At 67.5% G+C, this 21,858-nt stretch overlaps 1 protein-coding gene across 1 annotated transcript; it reads right to left on the reverse strand.

Annotated features, from left to right (window-relative positions):
* Positions 1-119: 119 nt before the first annotated feature.
* LOC143023109 (uncharacterized) lies at positions 120-10,754 on the reverse strand (the record flags this gene model as incomplete). Its single annotated transcript, XM_076181601.1, has 2 exons — positions 120-177; positions 10,707-10,754. Coding segments are annotated over 2 exons (106 nt in total), but the record flags the coding sequence as incomplete, so codon positions are not given.
* Positions 10,755-21,858: the final 11,104 nt, after the last annotated feature.

The following is a 21,858-nucleotide window of genomic DNA, read 5'->3' on the forward strand; positions in this document are numbered from 1 at the left end:
CTCCTCCCCTCTCCTCTGCATCCCCCTCTTCCTGCTCCTCCCCTCCCCTTGCCTCCCTGCTCCACTGCCCTCCTCCTCCCTGCTCCCTCTCCCTGCCTCTTGACCCCTCTGCCCCCTGCCTGTCCCCTGCCTCCCCCTCTGCTTGCTCCCTCTCCTTCTCTTGCTCTCCGCTCCTCTCTGCCTTGATACCCTTTGCCCTCTCCCTCCTGCTTTGCCTCTCTCTTGCCCTCTGCTGCCTCTCCCACTGCTGCTGCCTCTCCTTCCTTCCTTCTCTGCCCCCTTCTGTGTGCTGTCTCTTCCTCCTTTCTGTGCCCCTCCCCGTCCTGCCGTCTGCCCTTTCCCCTGCTCCTCTGCCCTTCGCCCTCACACTCCTCTCTACCTCCCTGCCTGCCACCCTGTGCCCTTTCTCCCCTCCTCTGCTCCCCTCTGGCCCTCCCCCCTCTGCCTCCCTGCCCTCTTCCTCTCCCCTTCCACTGCCTCCCCTCCCCTGCCCTTCTCCTCTTGCTCCTCTTCGCCCCCTTCCCTTCTCCCTCCCTCTCCTCCTGGCTCTCCCCCTCTCGCTCCTGCCCTCCCTCCCGTCTCTCCTGCCCTCCTGCCCCCCCTCTCCTCTCCTCTCTCTCTCCGCTCCCCTGTCTGGCCCCCCTGCTCCCCCCTTTCCCCTTCTCTCCCCTGCTCCTACTCCTCCCCCTTGCTCCCTCCTCCCTGACCCCCTGCTCTGCCCCCCCCTCCCCCCTGCTCCCTGCCCCTCCTCTCCTTCCCTGCTCTCCTGCTGCCCTCCCTCTCCCCCCTCTCTGCCTCCTCCCCCTCTGCCTCCTCCCCCTCTGCCTCCCTTGCTCTCTGCCCCCTCTCTGCCCCCTCTCCTCTGCCTCGCTCCTCTCCCTCTTGCCACCTGCCCCCTGTCTGCTCCCTGCTCGCACTCTGTCCCTGCCTCTGCTCTCCCCCCCTCCTCCCCTCCCCCCCCTGCTCTCTTCCCCTCCCTCTGCTCCCTCCCCCCTCTCCTCCCCTCCTCCTCTGCCCTGCCTGCTCCCTGCTCCCCTCCCCCTTCTGCCCCTGCCTCTCTCTCCCTCGCCTGCTGCTCTCCCCCTCCTGCCTCTGCTCTGCCTCCCCCTCCTCCCTGCCCCACCTGCCTTCTGCTCCCCCTCCCTCCTCTGCGTCTCCTTCTCCCTCCCCCCTGCTCTGCTTCCCCTCCTCTCCTCCTCCCACCTTGCTGCCTTCTCCTGCCCTCCCTCTCTCCCTGCTGCTCCTCTTCCCTCTCTGCTGCTGTCTCCCTCCCTGCCCCCCCCCTCCCTGCTGCTCTCCTCCCTCCCCTCCCGCCTCTTCTCTGCTCCTCTCCTCTCCTCCGTGACTCTTCCTCCTCCCCTGCCCCTCTCCTGCTCCCCCTTTCCTCCCCCCTCTGCCTGCCCTCTGCCCCTCTCTGTCCCTGCCCCGTCCCTCTCTGCCTTCCTGGCCCCTCTCCTTGGCTCTGCTCCCCCCTCCCGCCCCCTGCTCTCCTCCCTCCCCCTCTCCCTTCTCCTCTCCCTGCCTGCCCCCTCTGCTCTCCTCTCTCCTCCTGCTCCTTGCTTTGCACCTCTGCTTGCCTCCTCCTCTCCCTGCTCCTGTCCTGCCTCTCTCTCTCTTCTCCCCTGCCTGCGCTCCTCTTCTCCTCTCTTGCCTGCCTCCTCTGCCCCTGACTCTCCCTGCCTCCCTCTGCTCCTCTCCCTTCCTCTCCCCTCCTCTGCTGCTCCTCCTCCTCCCCCCTATCTCTCCTCCTCTCTCCTGTCCTCCTCCTCTTGCCCCTCTCTCTCCTGCCCCCCTCTGCTCTCGTGCTCTCCTCCTTTCCCCCTCCTCCTTGCCTGCTCCCCCCTCCTCACTGCTGCCTCTTTCCCTCCTCTCCCCTCTGCTCCCCTCCTCCTCCCTCTCCCCCTCTTCCCTTGTCTCCTCCCCTCTCTCTGCCCCCCCTTCCTGCTCCTCCTCCTGCTCTCCTCTGCTCCTCTCATCTCTCTCCTGCTTCCCTTCCCCTCCCCTCCTCTCCCTGCTCTCCTGCTCCCCTGCTCTCTCCCCCCTCACCTGCTCGTCCTCCTTATCTCCCTCTGCTCCTGCTCCCCTCCTTCCCTCTCCTCCTGCTCTCCCTGCTGCCCCCTGCCCTCTCCTTTCCCGCTCCTGCTCCCCCTTGCTCCCCCCCTCCCTGCTCCCTCTCCCTGCTGCCTCTGCTCCCCCCCTCTCCTCCCTGCTCTCCTCTGCCTCCTGCTTTCTCCCATTCCCCCTCCCTTCTCCCTCTCGCATCTCCCTCTGCTGCTCCTCTCTCTCCTCTCTCCCCACCCCCCTCTTTCTCCTCCCCCCTGCCTCCTTCTCCTGCTCTATCTCTGCTCCTCTCCCCTCTCTCCTCTCCCCTGCCCTCCCCTGCCCTGCTTCTCTCTGCTCCTCCCTCCCCTGCCCCTCTCTCTCTTCTGCCCCTCTTCCCTTTGCACTCTCCTGCCCCCTGCCTCTCTGCCTCCTCCTCGCTGCTCCTCCCTCCGTCTCCCCCCTCTCTCCCCCTCCTCTCCCTGCTCCCTCCTCCCCCTGCCCTCCTCCCTCCTCCTCCTGCTCTCCTCTGCCCTCTCTTCTCCCTCTGCCCTCCCCTTCCCCTGCCTTGCCCTCTCCCTCCTGCTGCCTCCCCCTCTCCTGCTCCTCCCTGCTCCTCTCCCCCTCCTCCCTGCCTCTGCCCCTGCTTTGCTCCTTCCCCTCTGCCTCCTGCTGCTCCCCTCCCTTGCTCTTGCTCTCCTCCCTCTTCCTCTCTCCCCCTCCCTGCTCCCCCCTCTCTGCCTCCCCTTCCCTCTCCCCTCCTTCCCCTCTTTCTCCCCTCCCCTCCTTCCCCCTGCTCTGCTCCCCCTGCTCCTCCCCCTGCCTCCCTCCCCTCCCTCCTGCTCTCCCCTCCTGCTCTCCTCCCCCTGCCTCTCTTCCCCTCCCTGTCCCCCCTCTCCTTCTCCCCTCCCTCTCCTGCCTTCTGCCCCCCTCTCTCTGCCTTCCCTGCTCTGTTCCCTCTCCCTCCCCCCTGCTCCCCTCTGTTCCCCCCTCTCCCCTCTCCCTCCCCCCCTCCCCTCCTTGCCCTGCTCCCCTTGCTCCCGCTGCTCCTCTGCCCCCCTCTCCCTCTGCCCCTCCTTCTCTCCTCCTCCTCTCCCCCTGCTGCCCTGCCCCTCTCTCCTCTCCTCCCTGTCTGCACCTCCCCTGCTCTGCCCCTCTGCTCTCCCCCTCTCTCCCTGCCCCTCTCCTCCTCCTTCTGCTCCCTCCCTCTTTCCCTGCTCCTCTCCCTCCTCCCTCCTCCTCTCTGCTTGCCCTTCTCCTGCCTGCTTCTTGCCCTCCCCCCCTCCTTCTCTCCCTCCCCCTCCTTGGCGCCCCTCTCCCTCCCTTCCCTCTCCCCCTGCTCCCTCCCTCCTCCCTCTGCCCCTCCTCCCTCCCCCCCTCTCTCCTCCTCCCCTCCTCTCCCCTGCCCCTCCCCTCTCCTGCCCCCTTCCCTTCCGTCCTCCTCTGCCCTTCCTCCCCTCTTCATCCTCCCCCCTCCTCCCTCTGCTCTCCCTGCTGCCCCTCCCTCCTCTCCCTCCCTGACCCCTGTCTCCTCTCTCCCTTCCTGCTCTCCTCTCCCCCCTCTTCCCCTCACTCCCCTCTCTGCCTCTCTGCTCCTGCTCTCCCCCTCCCTATCCCCTTCCTCCCCTCTGCTCTCACTCCCCTCCCTCCCCTCTGCTCTCTCCCCTCCCTCCCTCTCCCCTCCTGCTCCTCTCTCCGCCCTTCTGCTCCTCCCTGTGCTCTTTCCTCCCTCCCTTATCCCTCTGCTCTCTCCCTCCTCTGCTCTTTCTCCCTCCCTGCCCCTGCTTCCTCTCCCTGCCTTCCCTCCCTGCTCTTCCTGCTCCCCTCCCTCCTTCCCCCCCCTCCTCCTGCTCTGCCTCCCTCCCTCATCCTGCTGCTGCCCCTGCTCTTGCCTGCTTCCCCCCTCCTCCTCCTCCCCTGCTCCCCCTTCCTCCTCTGACTCTTTTGCCCTCCCTTCTCCTCTGCCCCCCCTTCTCTCTCTGCCCTCTCCCTTCCTCCCCTCCTTCCCCTTCTCCTGCTCTCTGCTCTCCCCCCCTCTGTGCCTCCCCTCTCCTGCTCTCCCTCTCCCCTACCCTCCTGCTCCCCTCCCTCTTCCCTCCTCTGCTCTCCCTTCTCCCTGCCCTCCTGCTCTCCCTGCCTCTCTCTGCCCTCCTCTCTGCTTTCCTTCTTTCTGCGTCCCCTCTGCCCTCTCTGCCCTTGCTGCTTTCCTGCCCTTCCCCCCTCTCTCCCTCTCTCCCCCTCCTCTTGCATTGCTCCCTCCTGCCCCTCCCCTCTTGCCTCCCCCCCTCCTCTCCCGCCCTCCTCTCTCCTCTCCCCTCCCTTTTCTCTCTCCTGCTCACCCTCCTCCTACCTCTGTCCTGCTCCTCTCCTCTCCCTCCCTCTCCTGCTTCCCCCTCTCCCTCCTCCTCCTCCTCTCCCTCCTCCCTCCCTCTTCCTCCCTGCTCTGCCTCTCCCTCTCTGCCCCTTGCCCCCTGCCTCCTCTCTGCCTCCTCCTTGCCCTCCCTCTGCTCCCTGCTCCCTGCCTTCTCCTCCTTCTGCCTCCCCTCCCCTCCCCCCTCTCTTGCTCCTCCTGCTCCTCCCCTGCCCTGTCTGCTCTTCCCTCTTGCTCCCCCTCTGCCCTCCTCCCTCCCCCTCCTTCCCTCTTTCTCCCCTCCTGCTTGCCCTCTGCTCCGCTCCCTCCCCTCTCCTCCTCCTCCTCTGCTCCCTCTCTCTGCTCTCTCTCCTGCCCCTCCTCCTCTCCTCCTCCTGCTCTCCTCTGCCTCCTCTGCCCTCTGTTCTCCCTCTCCTCACCTCCCCTCTCCTGCTCTGCCTCTCCTTCCCCTGCTCCCCCTCTCCCTACCTGCTCCTGCTCTCCCTCTCTCTGCCCCTTTGCCCCTCCCTCCTGCTCCTGCCTCTCTCCTCCCCTCCTGCCTCTCTCCCCCCTCCTTTCTGCTGCCCCCTCTCTGCTGCTCCCCCCTCCTGCCTTCCCTCCTGCTCTTGCCTCTGCTCCTGCCCCTCTGCTCCCCCTCCCCCTGCTCCCCTCTCTCCCTGCTCTGCTCCTCCCTTCCTCTCCCTCTTCTCCTGGCCCCCCCTCCCCTCTCCCTGCCCTCCTCCTCCCTCTCCCCTTCCTCCCCTCTGCTCTGCTCCCCTTCCTGCCCCCCCTCTGCTCTCTGCTCCCTCCCCCGACTCTGCTCCTTCTGCCTCTCCTGCCCCTCCTCCTCCTGCTCCCTGTCCTCCTCTCTCCCTCTCCTCCCCCTCTCTCTTGCTCCTGCCTCTGCTTCCTCCCTTCTGCTCCTCCTGCTCTGCTCCCCTCCCTTTCCTCCTCTGCTTCCTGCCTCTCCCCTCCTCCTCTCCCCCCCTCTCTCCTCCCCCTCCCCCCCCTGCCCCTGCTCTGCCCCCTCTCCCCTCCTGCTCCTCCCTCTCCCTGCTCTCCCCCCCTCTCCTGCTGCTCTGCTCTCTCTCCCTCTGCCTCCCCTCTCCTCCCCTCCTGCTCTCTGCTCCCTCCCCTCCCTCTGCCTCCCTCCTGCTCCCTCTCTCCCTCTCTCTCCCTCCCTCCTCCCTCCCCCCCCCCTCTTCCTCTCCCCTCTCCCCTCCTCCCTCTGCTCCCTGCCTCTCTGCTGCCTCCCCTGCTCCTCTGCCCTGTGCTTTCCCTCTCCCTCTCTTGCCTCCCCTCTCCCCTCCTCTGCTCCTCTCCCTCTCTCCCCTCTCTGCCCCTCTGCCTCCTCCTTCCTCTCTCTCTCCTCTCTCCTCTGCCTCTTCCTCTCTCCTCTTCTCCCCTGCTGCCTCCCTCTCCTCTGCCCTCCTCCTCCCCTGCCCCTTGCTTCCTCTCCCTCTGCCCTCCCTGCTCCCTCCCCCCCTCTGCCCCTCTCTCCCCCCTCTCCTCTCTTGCCTCTTTCTCCCTGCCCTCCTGCTCCCCCTGCGCCCCCTCTCCTCTCCTGCTCCTCCCTTCCCCTTCCTGCTCCCTGCCCTCCTCCCTCCTCTCCTCCCCTGCCCTCTCCCCCCTCTGCTTCCTCCTCTCTCCCTCTCCCCCTTGCTTCCCTCTCCTCCCCTCCCTGCTCTCTCTGCCCCTCTCCCTGCTCTCCTCCCTCCTCCTCCTGCCTCCCCCTCCCTCCTCTCCCTCTCCCTCCTTCTGCCCTCTCCTCTGTCCTTCCTCTGCTCCTGCCTCCTCCTTCCTCCTCTCCCTCCTGCTCCTCTCCCCTCTCCCCTGCTCCCTCTGCCTCCTGCTCCTCCCCTTCTCTCCTCCCTCCTCTCCTCTGCTCCCTCTCCCTCTGCTCTCTGCCTGCCCTCTCTCCCCCTCTCTCCTCCTCCCCTGCTCCTCCTCCCTCCTCTGCTCCCTCCCCTGCCTCCTCTCCCTCCTGCCCCTCTGCTCCTCTCTCCTTCCTCTCCTTCCTCCTCCCCCCTCCCTTCCCTGCTCTCCCCTGCTTCCCTCTCTCCTCCCTGCTCTCTCCTCTGCCTCCTCTCCCTCTCTCCCTGCCCTCCCTCCTCCTCCCTTTGCCTTGACCTGCTCCTCTCCCCTCTCTCCTCCTCCCCCCTCCTCCTGCCCCTCTCCCTCTCTGCTTCTCTCCCTCTGCCTCCTCCCCCCCTCTCTGCTCTTCCCCCTCCCTCCTCCCCGTCCCCCCCTGCTTCCTCCTCTCTCCTCTCTCCTGCCTCTCCCTGCTTTCTCCTCCCTTCTCTCCCTCCTGCCCTCTCCCTCTCCTGCCCCCCTCTCTCCTCCCTCCCTCCTGCTCCCTCTGCTCCTCCTTCCCCTCCCCTCCCCTCCTGCCTCTTCCCTCTGCCTCTGCCTCCTCCTCTGCTCTCCTCCCCTCTTCTGCTTCCCTCCTTTTCTGCTCCCTCTCTCTCCTCCCCTCCTTTCTCTCTGCCTCCTGCTCTCCCCTCTCCTGCTTGCCCTCCCTCCTGCCCCTCCCTCCTCCCTCTCCTCCTCCCCTCCTCTGCCTTCCCTCCTCTGCCCTCCTCCCCCCCTTTCCTTCTCCCCCTCCCCCTTCTCCCCCCCCCCCCTCTGCTTCCCTGCTCTGCCCTCTCCTGCTCCCCTCCTCTGCCCCTCCTGCTGCTTCCTCTCCCCCTCCCTCTCCTCCCTCCCCCTCTCTCCTGCTCCCTCTCCTGCTCTCCTTCTTCTCTCCCCCTGCCCCTCTCCTCTCCTGCTGCCCTTCCCTGCCCCTTCTCCTCCCTTTGCTCCTTTCTCTGCCTGCCTCCTCTTCTCCCCCCCTGGCTCTCTCCCCCCTCCTCCTCCTCTCCCTCTCCCTCACTGCCCTCACCTCCCCTGCCCCTCCTGCTTCTCCCTTTTCTCCTCTTCCCCTCTTCCTCCCTGCTCCCTCCCCTCCTCTCTGCTCCCCTGCTCCCCCCCTCTGCTCCTCTCCCCCCTCTGCCTGCCCCTGCTCTCTCCTCCCTGCTCTCCCTGCCTTCCTCCCCCCCTCCCCTCCTCCTCTGCCCTCCCTCCCTTGCTTCCTCCCCCCCCTTGCTCTCCTGCCTCCCCTGCCCCCTCTCCCTTCTCTCTCTCTCCTCCCTGCTCTCCTGCCCCCTCTCTGCTCCTCTCTCCTCTCTCCTCTCCTTGCTGCCCCCCTCCCCTTCCTCTCCCTCATCTTCTTCCCCTGCTCTCTGCCCTCTGCCCCCCTGACTCCTCTGTCTCTCCCTGCTCTCCCCTGCCCTCCTCTGCCTCCTCCCCCTCCTCCTCCCCTCTTTCCCCTTGCTCTCCCTCTGTCCTCTCCCTCTTTCCCCTCTTCTCCTGCCCTCCCTCCTCTCCTCCCCCCCCCTCCTCTCCCTGCCTTCTCCTCTTCCCTCTCTTCCTCTTCCTCCCCTCTTCCTTCTCCCTCCTGCCTGCCTCCTCCCTCTGCCTCTCTCTCTCCTCCCCTCCTCTCCCCCTTCTGCATCTCTCTCTCCCTCCCTCCCTCTGCCTGCCCTCCCCCCCTTCCCCTTCCCCTTCCTCTCTGCTCCTCTCCCCCCCCTGCTCCTCTCCCTGCCCCCTGCTCTGCTCCTCTCCTGCCCTCTCCCTCTCCTCTCCTTCTCCTCCTCCTCCTCTCCCTGCTCTCCTTCTTTCCTCTTCTCCTCCTGCTCCTCTCTCTCCCTCCCCTTGCTCTCTCTCCCTTCTCCTCCCCTTCTCCTGCTGCCTCCCTACTCTCTGCTCTCTCCTGCTCCCCCTCTGCTCCCTTGCTCTCCTCCTTCTCTGCCTCTCCCTCCTCCTCTCCCCCTCCTCCTGTGCTCCTCTCCTCCCCTGCTCCCTCTCCCCTGCTGCTCCCCTCCCTCCTCCCCCTCCTCCCCCCTTCTCCCCTCCTCCTGCCTGCCCTCCTCACCTCCCTGCTGCCCTCCTCTCCTCTCCCTCCCCCCCCTCTCTCCCTCTCCTCTCTCTGTCTGCCTCCTCCTCCCTCTCTCTCCTCTCCTCCCTCCTCTTGCCTCTCTGCCCTCTCTTGCCTCCCCTCCCCTCCCCCCTCCTCTGCCCCCTCCCTGCTCCTCCTCCCCTCCTCTCCTCCCTCCTGCCCTCTTCTGCCCTCCCCTCTCTGCCTTCCCCTCTGCTCTCTCTCTCCCTCCCCTGCCTCTCCTTCCCTGCTCCCCCCTCTTGCTCTTCTCCTCCTTCCTGCCCTGCCCTCCTCCCCCTCTTCCCTCTCTCCCTCTGCTTCCTTCCTCTGCCCCTCCTGCTCCTGCTCCTCTCCCCTCTTCTCCTCTCCCTCTTCCTCTGCCCCCTCCTCCTGCTCCCCCTCTCCTCCTCCCCTCTGCTCTGCCTCTCCTCTGCCTCCCTCTGCCCTGCCTGCTCTCTGCCTCCCCCTCTGCTCCTCTCCTTCCTCTCCTCCCTCTGCTCTTTCCCTGCTCCTCCCTCCTCCTCCCCTCCCTTGCTCCTGCTCTCCCCTCCCTCCTCTCCTCTCCTGCTCCCTGCCTCTCTCTCCCCCCTCCTCTCTGCCCTCCCTCTTCTCTCCCCCTCTCCTCTCCTCCCCCTCCCTCCCCCCCTGCTGCCTCTCTCTGCTTCCCTCCCTCCCTCTTCCTCCTCCCACTGCTCCTCCTTCTCCTCCCTCTCCTCTCCTCCCTGCTCTCTCCCCCCTGCCTGCTCCTCCTCCTCTCTCTCCCTCCTGCTTCCCCTCCCCTCCCTCCTCTCCCCCTCTGCCCCCTCCCCTCTGCTCCTCTCTCTCCCCTTCCCCTCTGCCTCTCCTTCCTCCTCCTCCTCTGCCCCTCTCGCTCTCCCTCCCTCCCTCTGCTCCTCCTGCTCCCCTCTCCTCCCTCCCCCCTGCTCCCTGCTCCTCCCTTGCTCCTCCCTGCTTCCTCTGCTGCTCCTCCCCTCCTCTGCCCCCTCTCCTCCCCTCCCTTCTCCTCCTCTCCTCCCTCCTTGCTCTGCCCCCTCCCTTCCCTCCTCCTCTCTTCCCTGCTCTGCCTCCCCTCCTCTCTCTCTCTCCCTCCTCCCTCCTGCTCCCCCCCTGTCCCCTCCCTGCTCTCCTGCTTCCCCCTGCTGCTCCTCTGCTCCTCTGCTCTCCCCCTCCTCCCTCCTGCCCTCCCCCTCCTGCTCTTCCTCTCCCCTTGCTCCCCCCTCTCTGCTTGCTCTCCTCTCTGCTGCACCCCTCCCCCCTTGCACTGCCTCCCTCCTCTCCCCCTCCTCCCTCCCCCTCCTGCTCCTGCTCCTCCTCCCCCTGCCTCCCCTCTCTGCTCCTCCTCTCCTCCCTCTCCTCTTCCCTCCCCTGCTCTCCTCCCCCTTCTCCTGCCTCTCCCCCCCTCTCCTCCTGCCTCCTCTCCTCCTCTCCTGCCCTGCTCTGCCCCCCTCCTCTCCCTCCTCCCTCCCCCTCCCCTCCCTCTGCCTGCTCACCTGCTCCTCTGCCTCCCTCCTGCTGCCCTCCCTCCTCCCCCCTCCCTGCTCCTGCCTCCTCCCTCCTGCCCCTGCCCCCCCTCTGCTCCCCTCCCCTCTCCCTCTTCCTCCTCCTCCCCCTCTCCTTTCCTGTCTCCCCTCCCTCCCTCTCCTCCCCTTGCCTGCTCTCCCCTGCTCCCTGCCCCCTGCCCCTGCTCCCCTCCTCTCTGCTCTCCTTCTGCTTCCTCCTCTCCCTCCCCCCTCCCCCCTCTCTCTTCCCTGCTCTGCTGCTCCCCTTCTCCCCCTCCCTCCCCCTCTGCCTTGCTCCCTCTTTCCCTCCCCTGCTGCTCCTCCTCCTCCCATTCTCTGCTCCCCCCCTCCCTCCTGCCTCCTGCTCTCCCTCTCCTCCTCTTCCTCTCCTCTCCTCCCCTCCTCCCTTGCTCCCCCCTGCTCTGGCCCTCCTCTCCTCTCCTCCCTCCCTCTCTTCTTCTCTCTGCTCTCCTGCCCCCCTCCCCTGCTTTTCCTCTCTCCTCTTCCTGCTGCTCTGCTTCCTCTCCCCTCTCTCCTCTGCTCCCTCCTCCTGCCTCCCCCCCCCCTCCTTCCCCCCCTGCCCCTGCTCTCTCCCCTCTCTCCTCTCTCCTCTGCCTCTCTGCTCTCTCCTTCCCCCCCCTCCTCTCTCTCCCTCCCCCCCCTCCCTCCCTCCTCCTGCCTCTCCCCCCCTCCCTCCTCTCTGTCTCCCCCCTCCCCTCTCTGCTCCCCTCCCCTGCTCCTGCCCCCTCCTCTGCCTCCCCTCACTCCCTGCCTCCTCCTCCCCTCCCTCTCCCTTCTCCTGCCCTTCCCCTCTGTCCTCCCCCTCCTCCCTCCTCCCCTCTCTCCCCCCTCCTCCTCCCTGCCCTGCCTCCCTGCTCTCTCTCCTCTGCCTCCCCCCTGCCCCCCTCCCTCCCTCCCTGTGCTCTCTCCTCTCCCTCTGCCTCTCCTCCCTCTGCTCCTCCCTGCCTGCTCCTCTCCCCCTGCTCCTGCTCTGCTGCTTTTCCTCCCCTGCCCCCTCTCCCCCTGTCCCTCCCCTCTTCTTGCCCCCTCTCTGCCCTCCTGCCTCCCTCCTCCTGCCTCTGCTCCTCTCCCCCCCTCTCTCTTCCTGCCCCCCTTCCCTGACTCCCCCCCCTCCTGCTCCTTCCCTCTGCCCCCCTCTCTCTTTGCCCCCCCTGCTCTCCCTCTCCTCCTCCTCTCCTTCTCCCCCCCCTCCCCTGTTGCTCCCCTCCTGCCCTCCCTCTCCTCCCTCTCCTGCCCTGCCTGTCCTCCTCTCTGCTCTGCTCTCTCTGCTCCCCTCCTGCTCTGCCTCCCCTCTCCCCCCCTGCTGCCTCCCTCCCTCTCCCCTTCCTGCTCGCCCTCCTCCTCTGCTGCTCTCCTCTCCCCCCCTCTTCATCTCCTCTCCCTCTCCACTCCCCTCTCTCTGCTCTGTCCTTCTCCCTCCTCCTCCTTCCTGCCTCCCCTCTGCTTTCTGCCTCTCCTGCCCCCTCCTGCTCTCCCTCCTCTCTCTCTCTCCTTCCCCCTGCCCCCCCCTCTTCCTGCCCTCCTCTGTCTCTGCTCCCCTCCTGATCTCTGCCTCTCCCTCCTCCTCTCTCTCTGCTCCCCTCTCTGCCCTGCTCTCCTCCCTTCTGCCCCTCCTCCTGCTCTTGCCCCCCTGCTTCCCTCTCCCCTCTGCTCCCTGCCTCTCTGCCTGTCCTGCCCCCCCCCTTGCCTCTGCTCCCCCCTCTCCTCCTGCCACCCTCTCCTCCTCTCCCCTGCTCCTCCTCCCCCCCTCTCCCTCCTCCCTCTGCTCCCTCTTGCCCCCCTGCTTCCTCTCTCCCTCTCTCTTGCTCCTCCCTGCCTCCCCCCTGCCCCCTCCCCTCTCCCTCCCTCTGCCTGCTTGCCTCCCCCTGCCCTGCTTCCCTGCTCTCCCCCCCTTTCTCTCCTCCCTCTCTCCCTCCTCCCCCTGCTCCCCCTCCCCCTCTGCTCTCCCTCTCCTCCCCCCTCCTTCCTCTCTCCCACCTCCCCTCTCCTCCCCCTCTCCCCTCCTCTGCCTCCCTCCCCCTCCCTCTCTCTGCTCCTCCCTCTGCTTCTCCCTCTCTCTGCTTCTCCCTCCCTCCTCCCTCCTCCTCTCCTCCCCTCCCCCCCCTTCCCCTCTTCCTGCTCTGCTGCTCCTGCCTCCCTCTGCCCCTCCCCTCCTCCCCCCTGCCTGCTGCTGCTCCTCCTGCCCTTCCTCTCCTCTGCTCCTCTCCCTCTCTCCATCCTCCTCTCCCTCTCTCCCCTCTCCTGCTCCTCTCCTCTCTCCTCTCTCCTCTCCCTCCCTTGCTGCCTGCTCTCCCCTGCTCCTCTCCCTCCCTTTGCTCCCCTCTCCCTGCCCCTCCTCCTCCTGCTCCGCCTCTCCCCTCCTCTGCTCCCTGCCCTGCCTCTCCTCTGCTCCCCCCCTCTCCTCTCTGCTTCTCTCCTGCCTGTCTCCCCCCCCTCTGCCCTGCCTCTCCCCTCCCCTCTTCTGCCCCCCTCCCTCCTCTCTCTCCTCCCCCCTCCTCCCTCTCCCTCTGCTCCTCCCTCTGCCCTCTCCCTCCCTCCCCTGCCCCTCTCTTCCCTCCCCTCTTCCCTTCTCTCCCCTCTGCTCTCTCCCCTCCTGCCCCTGCTCCCTGCCCTCTCCTCCTCCTCCTCTCCCCCTCTCTCTCTCTCCCCTCCTCCCTCTCCCCCTTGCCTGCTCTCCCCTGCCTTCTCCCCCCTCCCTCTTCCCCTCCTCCTGCTCCCTCTCCTCCCTCCTGCTCCTCTCCTGTGCCCCTCCTGGTCCTGCCCCCTGCTCCCTCTGCCTGCTCTCTCCTCCTCCCCTCTCCCCCCCCTCCTTTGTCTTCTCCCCCTCCCTCCTCCTTCCTCTCCTCCTCTCTGCTGCCCTTCCTCTCTCCCCTCCCTTCTCCCTCCCCCTGCCTCCTCTCCCCCTGACTGCTCTCTGCTCTCCTGCTCCTCCCCTCTTCCTCTGCCCCCCCCTCCTGCTCCTCACCCTGCTTCTCCCTCCTCCTCCTCTCTGCCTCCTGCTCTGCTCTCCTCCCTCCTTGCTCTCCCCCTCCTTCTCCCCCTGCTCCCCCTCCCTGCTGCCTCCTTCTCCTGCTCCCCTTCCTTTGCCCTCCCCCCTGCCTGTCCCCCTTGCTCTGCCCTCCCCCCCTCCTCCTGCCTCCCTTCTCCCTCTCTCCCTTCCTGCCTCTCCTCTCTCCCCTCTGCTCCTGCCCTCTCCTGCCTGCCTCTCTCTCTCCTGACCCTCCTGCTCCCCCTCCCCTCTCCTCCCTCCCTCCTCTTCCTCATCTCCCTCTCCTCTGACTCTGCTCTCCTCCCTGCCTCTCCCTCCTCTCCCTTCCCCTCCTGGCTGCCTGCTCCTCTGCTCCTGCCTCTGCCCCCTCTCTCTCCCCTGCCTGCCTCTGCTTCCCCTCCCCCCTTCCTTACTCCCCTTCCCCCTGCCCTCTTCTGCCCTCTCCTCTGCCTGTTTCTCCTCCCTCCCCTCTCCTGCTCCTGCTGCCTCCCTCTGCTCTCCCTGCTCTGCTCTCCCCCCCTGCCTCCCTGCCCCTGCTCCTCCCCCTCTCTGCCTCCCCTTGCCCCTGGCCCTCCTCCTCTGCTCTCTCCTCCTGCTCCTGCTTCTGCTCTCTCCCTCTTGCCTCCTGCCCTCTCTCCTTCCCCTCTGCCCCCTGCTCTCTCTCCCCTCTCTCCCTCTGCTCTCCCCTCTCTCCCTCTGCTCTCCCCTCTCTCCCTCTGCTCTCCCCCTGCTGCCCTCCCCCTTCTCCTCCCTGCCTCCCCTCCCCTGCTTGCTCTCCCTCCTCCTCCCTCCCTCTCCTCTCCCTTTCTCCCCTCTTCTGCTCTCCTCCCTGCCCTCCTCTGCTCTCCCTCCTTCTCCCCTCTCTTCCCCTGCCTGCCTCTGCCTCCCTCCTCTCCTCCTGCCCCCCTGCTCCTCCTCCCCTCTCCCCCCTCTCCTCTGCTGCCCTCCTCCTTTCCCTCCCCCTGCTGCCCTCCCCCTGCCTTCTACTGCCCCTCCCTCTGCCCTCCCCCTCCTCCTCTTCTCTCCCCCTCCCTCTCTCTCCCCTGCTGCTCCTCCTTCTGCTCTGCTTGCCTTCCTCCCCTCCCTCCCCCCCTCCTCTCCCTGCTCTCCTCCCCCTGCCCCCCCCCTCTCCTGCCCTCCCTCTGCGGCTCCCTGCCCTCTCCTCTCTCCCTCCTTCCCTGCTCCCTCGCTTGCTCTCTCCTCCTCTGCTCCCTCCTGCTCCCTCTGCTCCTGCCTCTCCCCTCTGCCCCTCCTCCCTCCTGCTCTCCCTCCTCCTCCTCCTGCCCTCCCTCCTGCCCCCTCCCCTCCCCCCTCTGCTCTCCTCTCTGCCTCCCCTCCTCTGCCCTGCTCCTCCCCTGCTCTCCCTCTTCTCTCTGCCCCTCTGCCTCCTCTCTCCCCCTTCCTCCTCTCTGCCCCTCCTCTCCTCTGCCTGCTCTTCCCTCCCCTTCCCCTGCCCTTCTCCCCTCCTGCTCCTGCTGCCTCCTCCCTCCCTCTGCTCCCCTCCTTCTCTTCCCCCTCCCCTGCTCTGCCTTCTGCTCCTGCTCCCTCTCCCTCCTGCCCCTCCCCCTCCCTTGCTCCTTCTCCCCTTCTCCCCCTCCCCCCTCCTGCTCTCCCCTCTCCCCTCCTCTGCCCTCCTTCTCCTGCTCCTCTGCCTCTGCCCCTCCTCCTCCTCTTCCTCCTCCGTCCTCCCCTCCTTCCTCTCTCCTTGCACCTCTCTCCTCTGCTCTCTCCCCTTCCCTGCCCCCTCCTCCTGCTCTCCCCTCTGCTCTCTCTCCTTCTCTCTCTCTGCCTCCTCTTTCCCCCCTCTGCTGCTCCCTCCCTGCTCCCCTGCCCCTCTCCTTCCTCTGCTCCCCCCCCCCTCTCCTTCTCTCCTCTGCCCTCCTCCCTCCCTCCCTCCTCCCTCCCTCCCTCCCTCTCCTGCACCTCCTCTCCTCCTCCCTCCCTCCCCTCCTCTCCTTCTCCTGCCCCTCTCCTGCCTGCTCCCCTCTCTGCTCCCCTGCTCCTGCCCTCCCTACCTCCTCTCTCTGCCCCTGTTCTCCTCCCTTCTCTCCCCCCTCTTCTCCCTCTCCTGCCGCCTGCTCTCTCCCCCTCCTCTCCCCTCTCCCTCTTCCCCCTCCTCTCTCTGCCTCCTCTCCCTTCCTGCCCCCCTCCTCTCCTGCTCTCCTCCTCCCTCTCTTCCCCTCTCTGCCCTCTCCTTCCCCCCCTCCTTGCTCTCTCCCTCTCCTCTGCCCTCCCCCCTCTCTCCCTCCCTTCTCCTCCCCCTCTCTCCTCCCTCCTGCTCTGCCCTCTCTGCCCTCTCTTCTCCTCTCCTCTGCTTCTGCCCCCTCCTCCCTCCTCCTTCTCCCTCTGCTCTCTTCTCCCTGCCTCCCCTTCCTCTGCCTCCCTCCTCCTCTCCCTCCCCTCTCCCTCCTCCTTCTCCTCTCCTGCTCCCCCTCCCTGCCCCCCTCCCTCCCCTCCCTTCTCTCTCTCTCTTGCCTCCCCCCCCTCCTCCTCCCTCCTCCCTCCTCTCCTGCCCTCTCCCCCTGCCCTCCTCTGCTTCCTTCCCCTCCCTCCTTCCTCTCTCTCCCCTCTCTCCTCTGCCCCCCCTCTCTCCCTGCCTCCTCTCCCCCCTTTCCTCCCCTCCCCTGCCCCTCCTCTCTCTCCCTTGCTCCCCTCTGCCTCCCTGTCCTCCCCTCTTCCTCTCCCTCCCTCTCTCTGCTCTCTCCTCCTCCTTGTCCTCTCCTGCTGCCTCCTCCCTCTCCCCTGCTCCCTGCCTGCTCCTCCTCTCCCTGCTTCTTCTCTCCCTCCCTCTCTCCCCCCTCCTCCTCCCTCCCCCTGCTCTGCTCTTCTCTCCCCTCCCTGCTGCTCTGCTCCCCCCTCCCCTCCTGCCTGCTCCTCTCCTTCCCCTGCCTCTCCCTCCTCCTCCCCTCCCCTGCCCCTGCTCCTGCTCTCCCCCCTGCTCCTCTCCCTCCCCTTTCCCTCTTTTCCTTCTCCTCTTCTCCTCTCCTCCTCCTCTCCTCTCCTCCTGCCTCCCCTTTCCTCCCTGCCTCTTCTGCTGCTCCCTCTCCCCTCCCTTCTGCTCTCTGCTCTGCCTCCCCCTCTCTCTCTGCCTCCCTCCTCTGCTCCCTCTCCCCCTCCTTTCCTCTCCTGCTGCTGCCTCTCCCCCCTCTGCTCCTCTCCCTCTCTGCTGCCTCCTCCCCTCTCCCCCTCCTGCCTCCCTCCTCTCCCCTCCTCTCCTGCTCTCTGCTCCCCTCCTCTGCTTCTCCTTCCTCCCTCCCTTCCCTCCCCTCTGCTGCCCTCCTCCCCCTTCCTCCCCTCCTCTCCCCCTCCCTCCTCTCTTCCCCCCCCTCCCTGCTCTCCCCCCCCTCCTCCCTCTCCCCTGCTCCCTGCCCCTCTCCTGCTCCCTCTTCCTCTGCTCCTCCTCCTCCCCTGCCTCCTCTCCTGTCTCCCTCCCTCCTCCTTCTCCCCTCCTCCCCTCCTCTCCTCCTCTCTTCCCTCCCTGCCCTCTCTGCTCTTCTCCCCTCTCCTCTCTCTGCCCCCTCCTCCTCTTCTCCCCTCTGCCCCTGCCCCTCTGCTCTGCTCCTCTCTCCCCTGCTCCTCTCTCCTCCTCCTCCCTCCCTCCTCCCCTCCTCTCTGCTTGCTGCTCCCCCTCTCTCCCCTGCCTTGCTTCTCTCCTCCCCCCCTCTCTCTCCCTCTCCTTGCTCCTCTCCTCCTGCCCTCTCCCCCTGCTCCCTCCTTTTTCTCCTCCCCTCTCTCCTGCCTTCTCCCCTGCCTCTCCCTCCCTCTCTTCCCCCTCCCTCCCCTCTCCCCTCTTCCTCCCTCTGTGCTCCCCCTCCCCTCCTCCTTCCTCCCTTGCCTCCTGCCTCCTCTCTCCCTCCTCTCCTGCCTCCTCTGTCTGCCTGCTCCTCTCCCTCCCCTCTCCCTGCTCCTGCCTCCTCTCCCTCCTGCCCCTTCTCTGCTCCCCTCTCCCCTCCTTCTCTGCCTTCTCCCCCTCTCCTCTTCCTGCTCCCCTCTCTCCTCCCCTCCCCCTGCTCTGCCTCTCCCCTCCTCCCCTGCTCCCTCCTTCTGGCTCCCTCCCCCTCTGCCCTTTCCTCCTCCTCTGCTCTCCTCCCCTCCTCCTTCTCTCTCCCCTCTCCCCCCTCTCTCCCCCTGTCTCTCCTGCTCCCTCCCCCCCTCAGCTCCCTCCTCCTCTCCCTCCTCATCTTCCTCCTCCTCTCCCTCCCCCTGCTGCCCCTCCCTGCCTCCCTCCCCTCTGCTCCCCTTCTGCCCCTCTCCCCCTGCTCTCTCTCTCTCCCTCTCTGCTCCTCTCCCTCCTGCTTCCTGCTCCTCCCCTCTCTGCCGCCCTCTCTCCCTTCCTGCCCTCCCCCCTCTTCCTCCCTCCCCTCCTGCTCCTCTCCTCCCTCCTCCTGTTCCCCCTCCCCCCCCTCCTCCCTCTGCTCTCTCCTCCCCCTGCCTCTCCTCCCTCCCCCCCTCCCTCTCTTCGTCCTCCCCTCTCTTGCTGCCCTCTCCTCTCTCCCCCCTGCTCCCCCCTCTGCCTCTCCTCCCCTGCCTTCCCTCCCTCCTCCTGCTTGCTCCCCCTCTGCCCTCTCCCTCCCTGCTCTCTCCCCTCTGCTGCCTCCCCCCCCCTCTCCCCTCCCTCTGCTCCCCTCCTGCCTCCTGCTCTCCTGCTCCTCCTGCTCCCCCCTCCTGCCTCTGCCTCCTCCCTCCCTCTGCTCCTGCCTCTCTCCTGCCTCCCCTGCTCTCCTCCTGCTCCCCTCTCTCTTGCTTTTCTGTGCTCCCCCTGCCTGCTTTTTCTCCCCTCTCCCTCTGCTGCCCTCTGCTCCTCTCCTCCCCTCCTCTCCTTCTCTCCCCTTCTCTCCTCCTCTCCCTCTCCTGCCCCTGCTCCTGCCTCCCTCTCTCTCCTGCTGCTCCCTCTGCTCTTCTCTGCTCTCTCTCCTCTCCCCTCCCTCTCCCCCCTGCTTCCCCCTGGCCTCCTTCTCCCTGCCTGCCCTTCCTCCTCCCTCTCCTCTGCCTCCCTTTCCTCCCTCCCTCCCTGCCCCTGCCCCTCCCTCTCTGCTGCTTGCTCTCTCTCCTTCTCCCCCTCTCCCTCTGCCCTCTCCTCCCCCTCCCTCTGCTCCCTCTCTCTCCTCTCCCTGCTCTCTCTCTCCCCTCCTCTTTCCTCTGCCTCCCCTGCCTCTCCCTCCTCTCTCCCTCCCCCCCTGCCCCTCTGCCTCCCTCCCTCTCCCCCCTCCTCCCCCCTCCTCCTGCCCCTCTGCTCCCCCTCTGCTCTCTCCCTGCCTCCTCTCCTCTCTGCTCCTCCCTTCCTCTCCCTCTGCTGTCCTGTCCCTCTGCTCTGCCCCCTCCTCTCTCCTCCCTTCTCCCTCTGCCCCCCCCTCTCCTCCTGCCCCTCTCTCCCCCCTCCCCCTCTGCTCCTGCCCCTTCCTCCCTCCCCTGCTCCTGCTCTCTCCTCTGCCTCCCTCTCTCTCCTGCCTCTGCCTCTCCCTCCCTGCCTCCCTGCTTCCTCTGCTCCCTCCCCCTCTGCTCTCCCCCTCCCCTGTCTCCTGCTCCTCTTCCTGCCTCCTCCCTCTCCCTCCCTCTGCCCCTCTCCCTCTTCTGTCCCTGCTCCTCTCTCCTTTCTCCTGTTCTTCCCTCCCACCCTCCCCCCCTCTCCTCCTCTCCCTCTCCCTCTGCTCTGCCCTCCCCTGTTCCTCTCTTCCTGCTGCTTCTGCCCTCTCCCCCTCTCCTCCCTCCCCTGCTGTCTCCTCCCTCCTCCTCTCCCCTCCCTTCCTCCCCTCCTCCTCTTGCTCCCCTCTCCCTCTGCCTCTCCCTCTGCCCCTGCTCCTGCTCCTCCTGCCCTCCCTCCTTCCTCTCTCCTCTCCCTCCCCCTCTCCCTCTTCCCCTCCTTCTCCTCCCCTCTCTGCTTCCCCTGTCTCTCTCCTCCCCCCTGCCCTCTCCCTCTCTCTCCTCCCCTGCTGCCCCTCCCCCCCTTCTGCCTCCTTCTCCCCTGCCCTCCTCCCTCCCCTCTCCCTCCTCCCTCTCCTTCCCTCTCTCCTGTCTCTCCCTTCCCTCCTGCTCCTCCCTCTTCTCCCTCCCCCCCTGCTCTCCCTCTCTCTCCCTCTGCCTGCTCCTCTTCTCTCTCTCTGCCCCTCCTCCCTCTCTCCTCCTCTCTCCTCCCCTGCCTCTCTCCCTCCTGCTCTCCTCTCCTCCTGCTGCCTTCCCTGCTCCCCCCTGCCTCCCTCCCTGCCTTCCCCCTCCTCTTCTTCTCCCCTCCTCCTCCCATCTTCCCCTCTGCTCCTCTGCTGCCTCTTCTCCCCCCTCCCTGCCCTGCTCCCTCTCTTCCCCTGCCCCCTCTTGCTCTCTCCCCCCCTGCTCCTCCTGCCCCCCTCCCTCCTCTGCTGCCTCCTGCTGCCTCCCCTCCTCTCTCCCCCCTGTCTCCCCTCCCTCTTGCCCTCCTCTCTCTCCTCCCCTCCCTGCTTCCTCCCTCCCCTCCCTCTCCTGCCCTCCCCCCCTCTCCCCTTCCCTCCTGCCTCTGCCCTCCTCCTCTGCTCTCCCCCTCCCCCTCCTGCCTCTCTCTCTCCTCCCTCTGCTCTTCCCTCTGCTCCCTCTCCTGCCTCCCTCCTCCCCCCCTGCCCTTCCTCCCCCCCTCCCCCCTCTCTGCTCTGCTCCCTCTCCTCCTCTGCTGCCCTCCCCCTCCCTCCTCCCCTCTCTCCCTCTGCCTCTCCTCTGCTGTCCCTCCCTCCCCTCCTCCTGCCTGCTCTCTGCTCTCTGCTCCCTCCTGCTCCCCTCTGCCCCTCCCCTCCTCTCTCTCTTGCTCTCCTCCTCTGCCCTTCCTCTCCTCTGCTCCCCCTCTGCCTCCCTCCTCCCTCTCCCCCTCTCCTCCCTCTCTCCTCCTCCCCTCCTCTCCTTGCTCTGCCTCTTCCTCCCCTCCCCTCCTCCTGCCCTGCCTGCTCCCCCTCTCCCCCCCCTTCTCCCCCTCCCCCCCCTCCCTCTCCTCCCTCCTCTCTGTCCTCCTGCCTCCCCTGGCTCCTGTTCCTTTCCTCCCTCCTCCCTCCTGCTTCTCCTCTCTCCCTGCTCTCCCCTCTCCCTCCTCTCCCTCCTCTCTCTCCCTGCTCTCCTCTCTGCCCCTCTCCCCTCCTGCCTGCCCTCTCTCCCCTCCCTCTGCTCCCTCCCCTCCTCTCTCTCTCTTGCTCTCTCTCTCCTGCCTTGCTCCTCTCCTGCCTCTGCTCTCCCTCCCCCCTCCTGCTGCTCTCCTCCCTCCTCTCTGTCCTCTCTCCCCGTCTCCCCTCTCTCCCCTCTCTCCTCCTCTGCTCCCCCCTCCCTCCTCCCTCTCTCTGCTCTCTCCCTGCCTCCTCCCCTGCTCTCCCTCTCTCCTTCCCTGCTCTCCTGCCTCTGCCCCTCTCTCTTGCTCCTCCTGCTCTCCCCCCTGCCTCCCCTCTGCTCCCTGTTTCTCCTCCCCTCCTACCCCCCTCCCTCCTCTCTCCTCCCCCTGCCCTGCTCCTCTCTGCCTGCTGCCCCCCTTCTCTGCCTCCTCCTCTTGCTGCTCCCCCTCCCCCTGCTCCCCCCTCTCCCTCCTCCCCTCCTGCCCTCTCTTCCTCTGCCTCCCTCCCCCCTGCTTGCTCCCTGCTGCCTCTCTCCTCTCCTCTGCTCTGCTCCCCTGCTCCTCTGTTCCTCCTCTCCTCCCCCCTCCCCCCTCCTCTGCTCCTCTCCCCTCCGCTCCTCCTGCTCTCTGCTTCTCTTCCTCCCCCCCTCCTTCTGCTCCCCCCTCCTGCTGCTGCCTCTCCTCCCTCCCCCTCCCTCTGCTCCTCCTCCTTCCCTCTCCTGCCCCCCCTCTCTGCTCTCTCCCCTCCTGCTCTCTGCTCTCCCCCTCTGCTCCTCTGCTCCTCCCTGCTCTCTGCCCTCCTTCTGCTCCTGCTCCTCTGCTTGCCCCTCCCCCCCTGCTCTCTGCCCCCCTCTTCCCTCCCCTTCCTCTCCTGCCCCTCTCCCTGCCCCCTTCTCCCCTCCTCCCCTCTCTGCTCCTCCTCTTCTGCCTCTTCCTGCTCCTCCTCTGCTCCTTGCTCCCTCTCTGCTCTGTCCCTCCCTCTCTCCTGCTCTCCCTCCTCCTCTCCCCTCCTCCCTCTGCTCCTCTCTCCTCTGCCTTGCTGCCCCTCCCCCCTCCTCTCCCTCTCCTCTGCTGCCTCTCCCTGCCCTCTCTCCCCTCCCTCTGCTCTGCTCCTCCCCTCTGCCCTCCCCCTCCTCTGCTCTGCCCCTCCTCCCCCTCCTCTCCTGCCCTCCTTCCCTCCCCCTCTCCTGCTTCTCTCCCCTCCTCTCTCCTCCTTCCCTCCCCTCCTCTCCTCTGCCTCTCTCTCCTCCCTGCTCTCTCTCCCTGCCCCTCCTGCTCTCTGCTCCCCCCCTCCCCTTCCCCTCTGCTGCCCCTGCCCCCTGCCCTCCCCCCCTCTCTCTCCCCCTCTCCTCCTCCTCCCTCCCCTGCTGCTGCTTCCCTCCCCTTCCTCCCCCCCCCTCTGCCCTCTCCCCCTTCTGCCCTCCCTTCCTGCTGCTCCTTCTCCTGCTCCTGCTGCCTCCCTGCTTCCCCCCTCCCTCCCCCCTCTCTCTCTCTCCCCTTCTCCTCCCCCTGCTCTCTCCCTCTCTGCTCCTGCTCCTTCCCCTCTTCTCTCTCCCCTCCTTCCTGTCCCCTCTCTGCTTCTCTCCTCCTGCCTCCTCCCTCTCTGCCTCCCTCTCCTGCCTCCCTCTGCCCTCTCCCCCCCCCTCTCTCCCCTCTGCTCCTGCCTCTCTCCCTCCCCCTCCCTGCCCTGCTCCTGCCTCTCTCTCCCTCCTCTCCTGCTCTCTTCTCTCTTGCCCCCTCTGCTCTCCTCCCCTGCTCCCCCTCTCTCCTCTCCTGCCTCCCTCTTTCCTGCCCCCTCTCTCTCCTCTCTCCCCTGCTCTCCTGCTCTCCCCTCCTCTCCACCCTCCTCTCCCCCTCTCCCTCCTGTGCTCCTCCTCCCCCCCCTCTGCTCCTTCCCTCCTCCCTGTCTCCTCTCTCCTCCCCCCTGCTCCCCTGCCTCTGCTGCTGCTCTCTCCCCCCCTCCCCCCTGCCTCCTCTCTTCTCCCC

The sequence above is a fragment of the Oratosquilla oratoria genome, unplaced genomic scaffold, assembly GCF_046742065.1.
Source record: "Oratosquilla oratoria isolate Oo_2021 unplaced genomic scaffold, ASM4674206v1 SCAFFOLD357, whole genome shotgun sequence".
In the NCBI taxonomy this organism is placed as follows: domain Eukaryota; kingdom Metazoa; phylum Arthropoda; class Malacostraca; order Stomatopoda; family Squillidae; genus Oratosquilla; species Oratosquilla oratoria.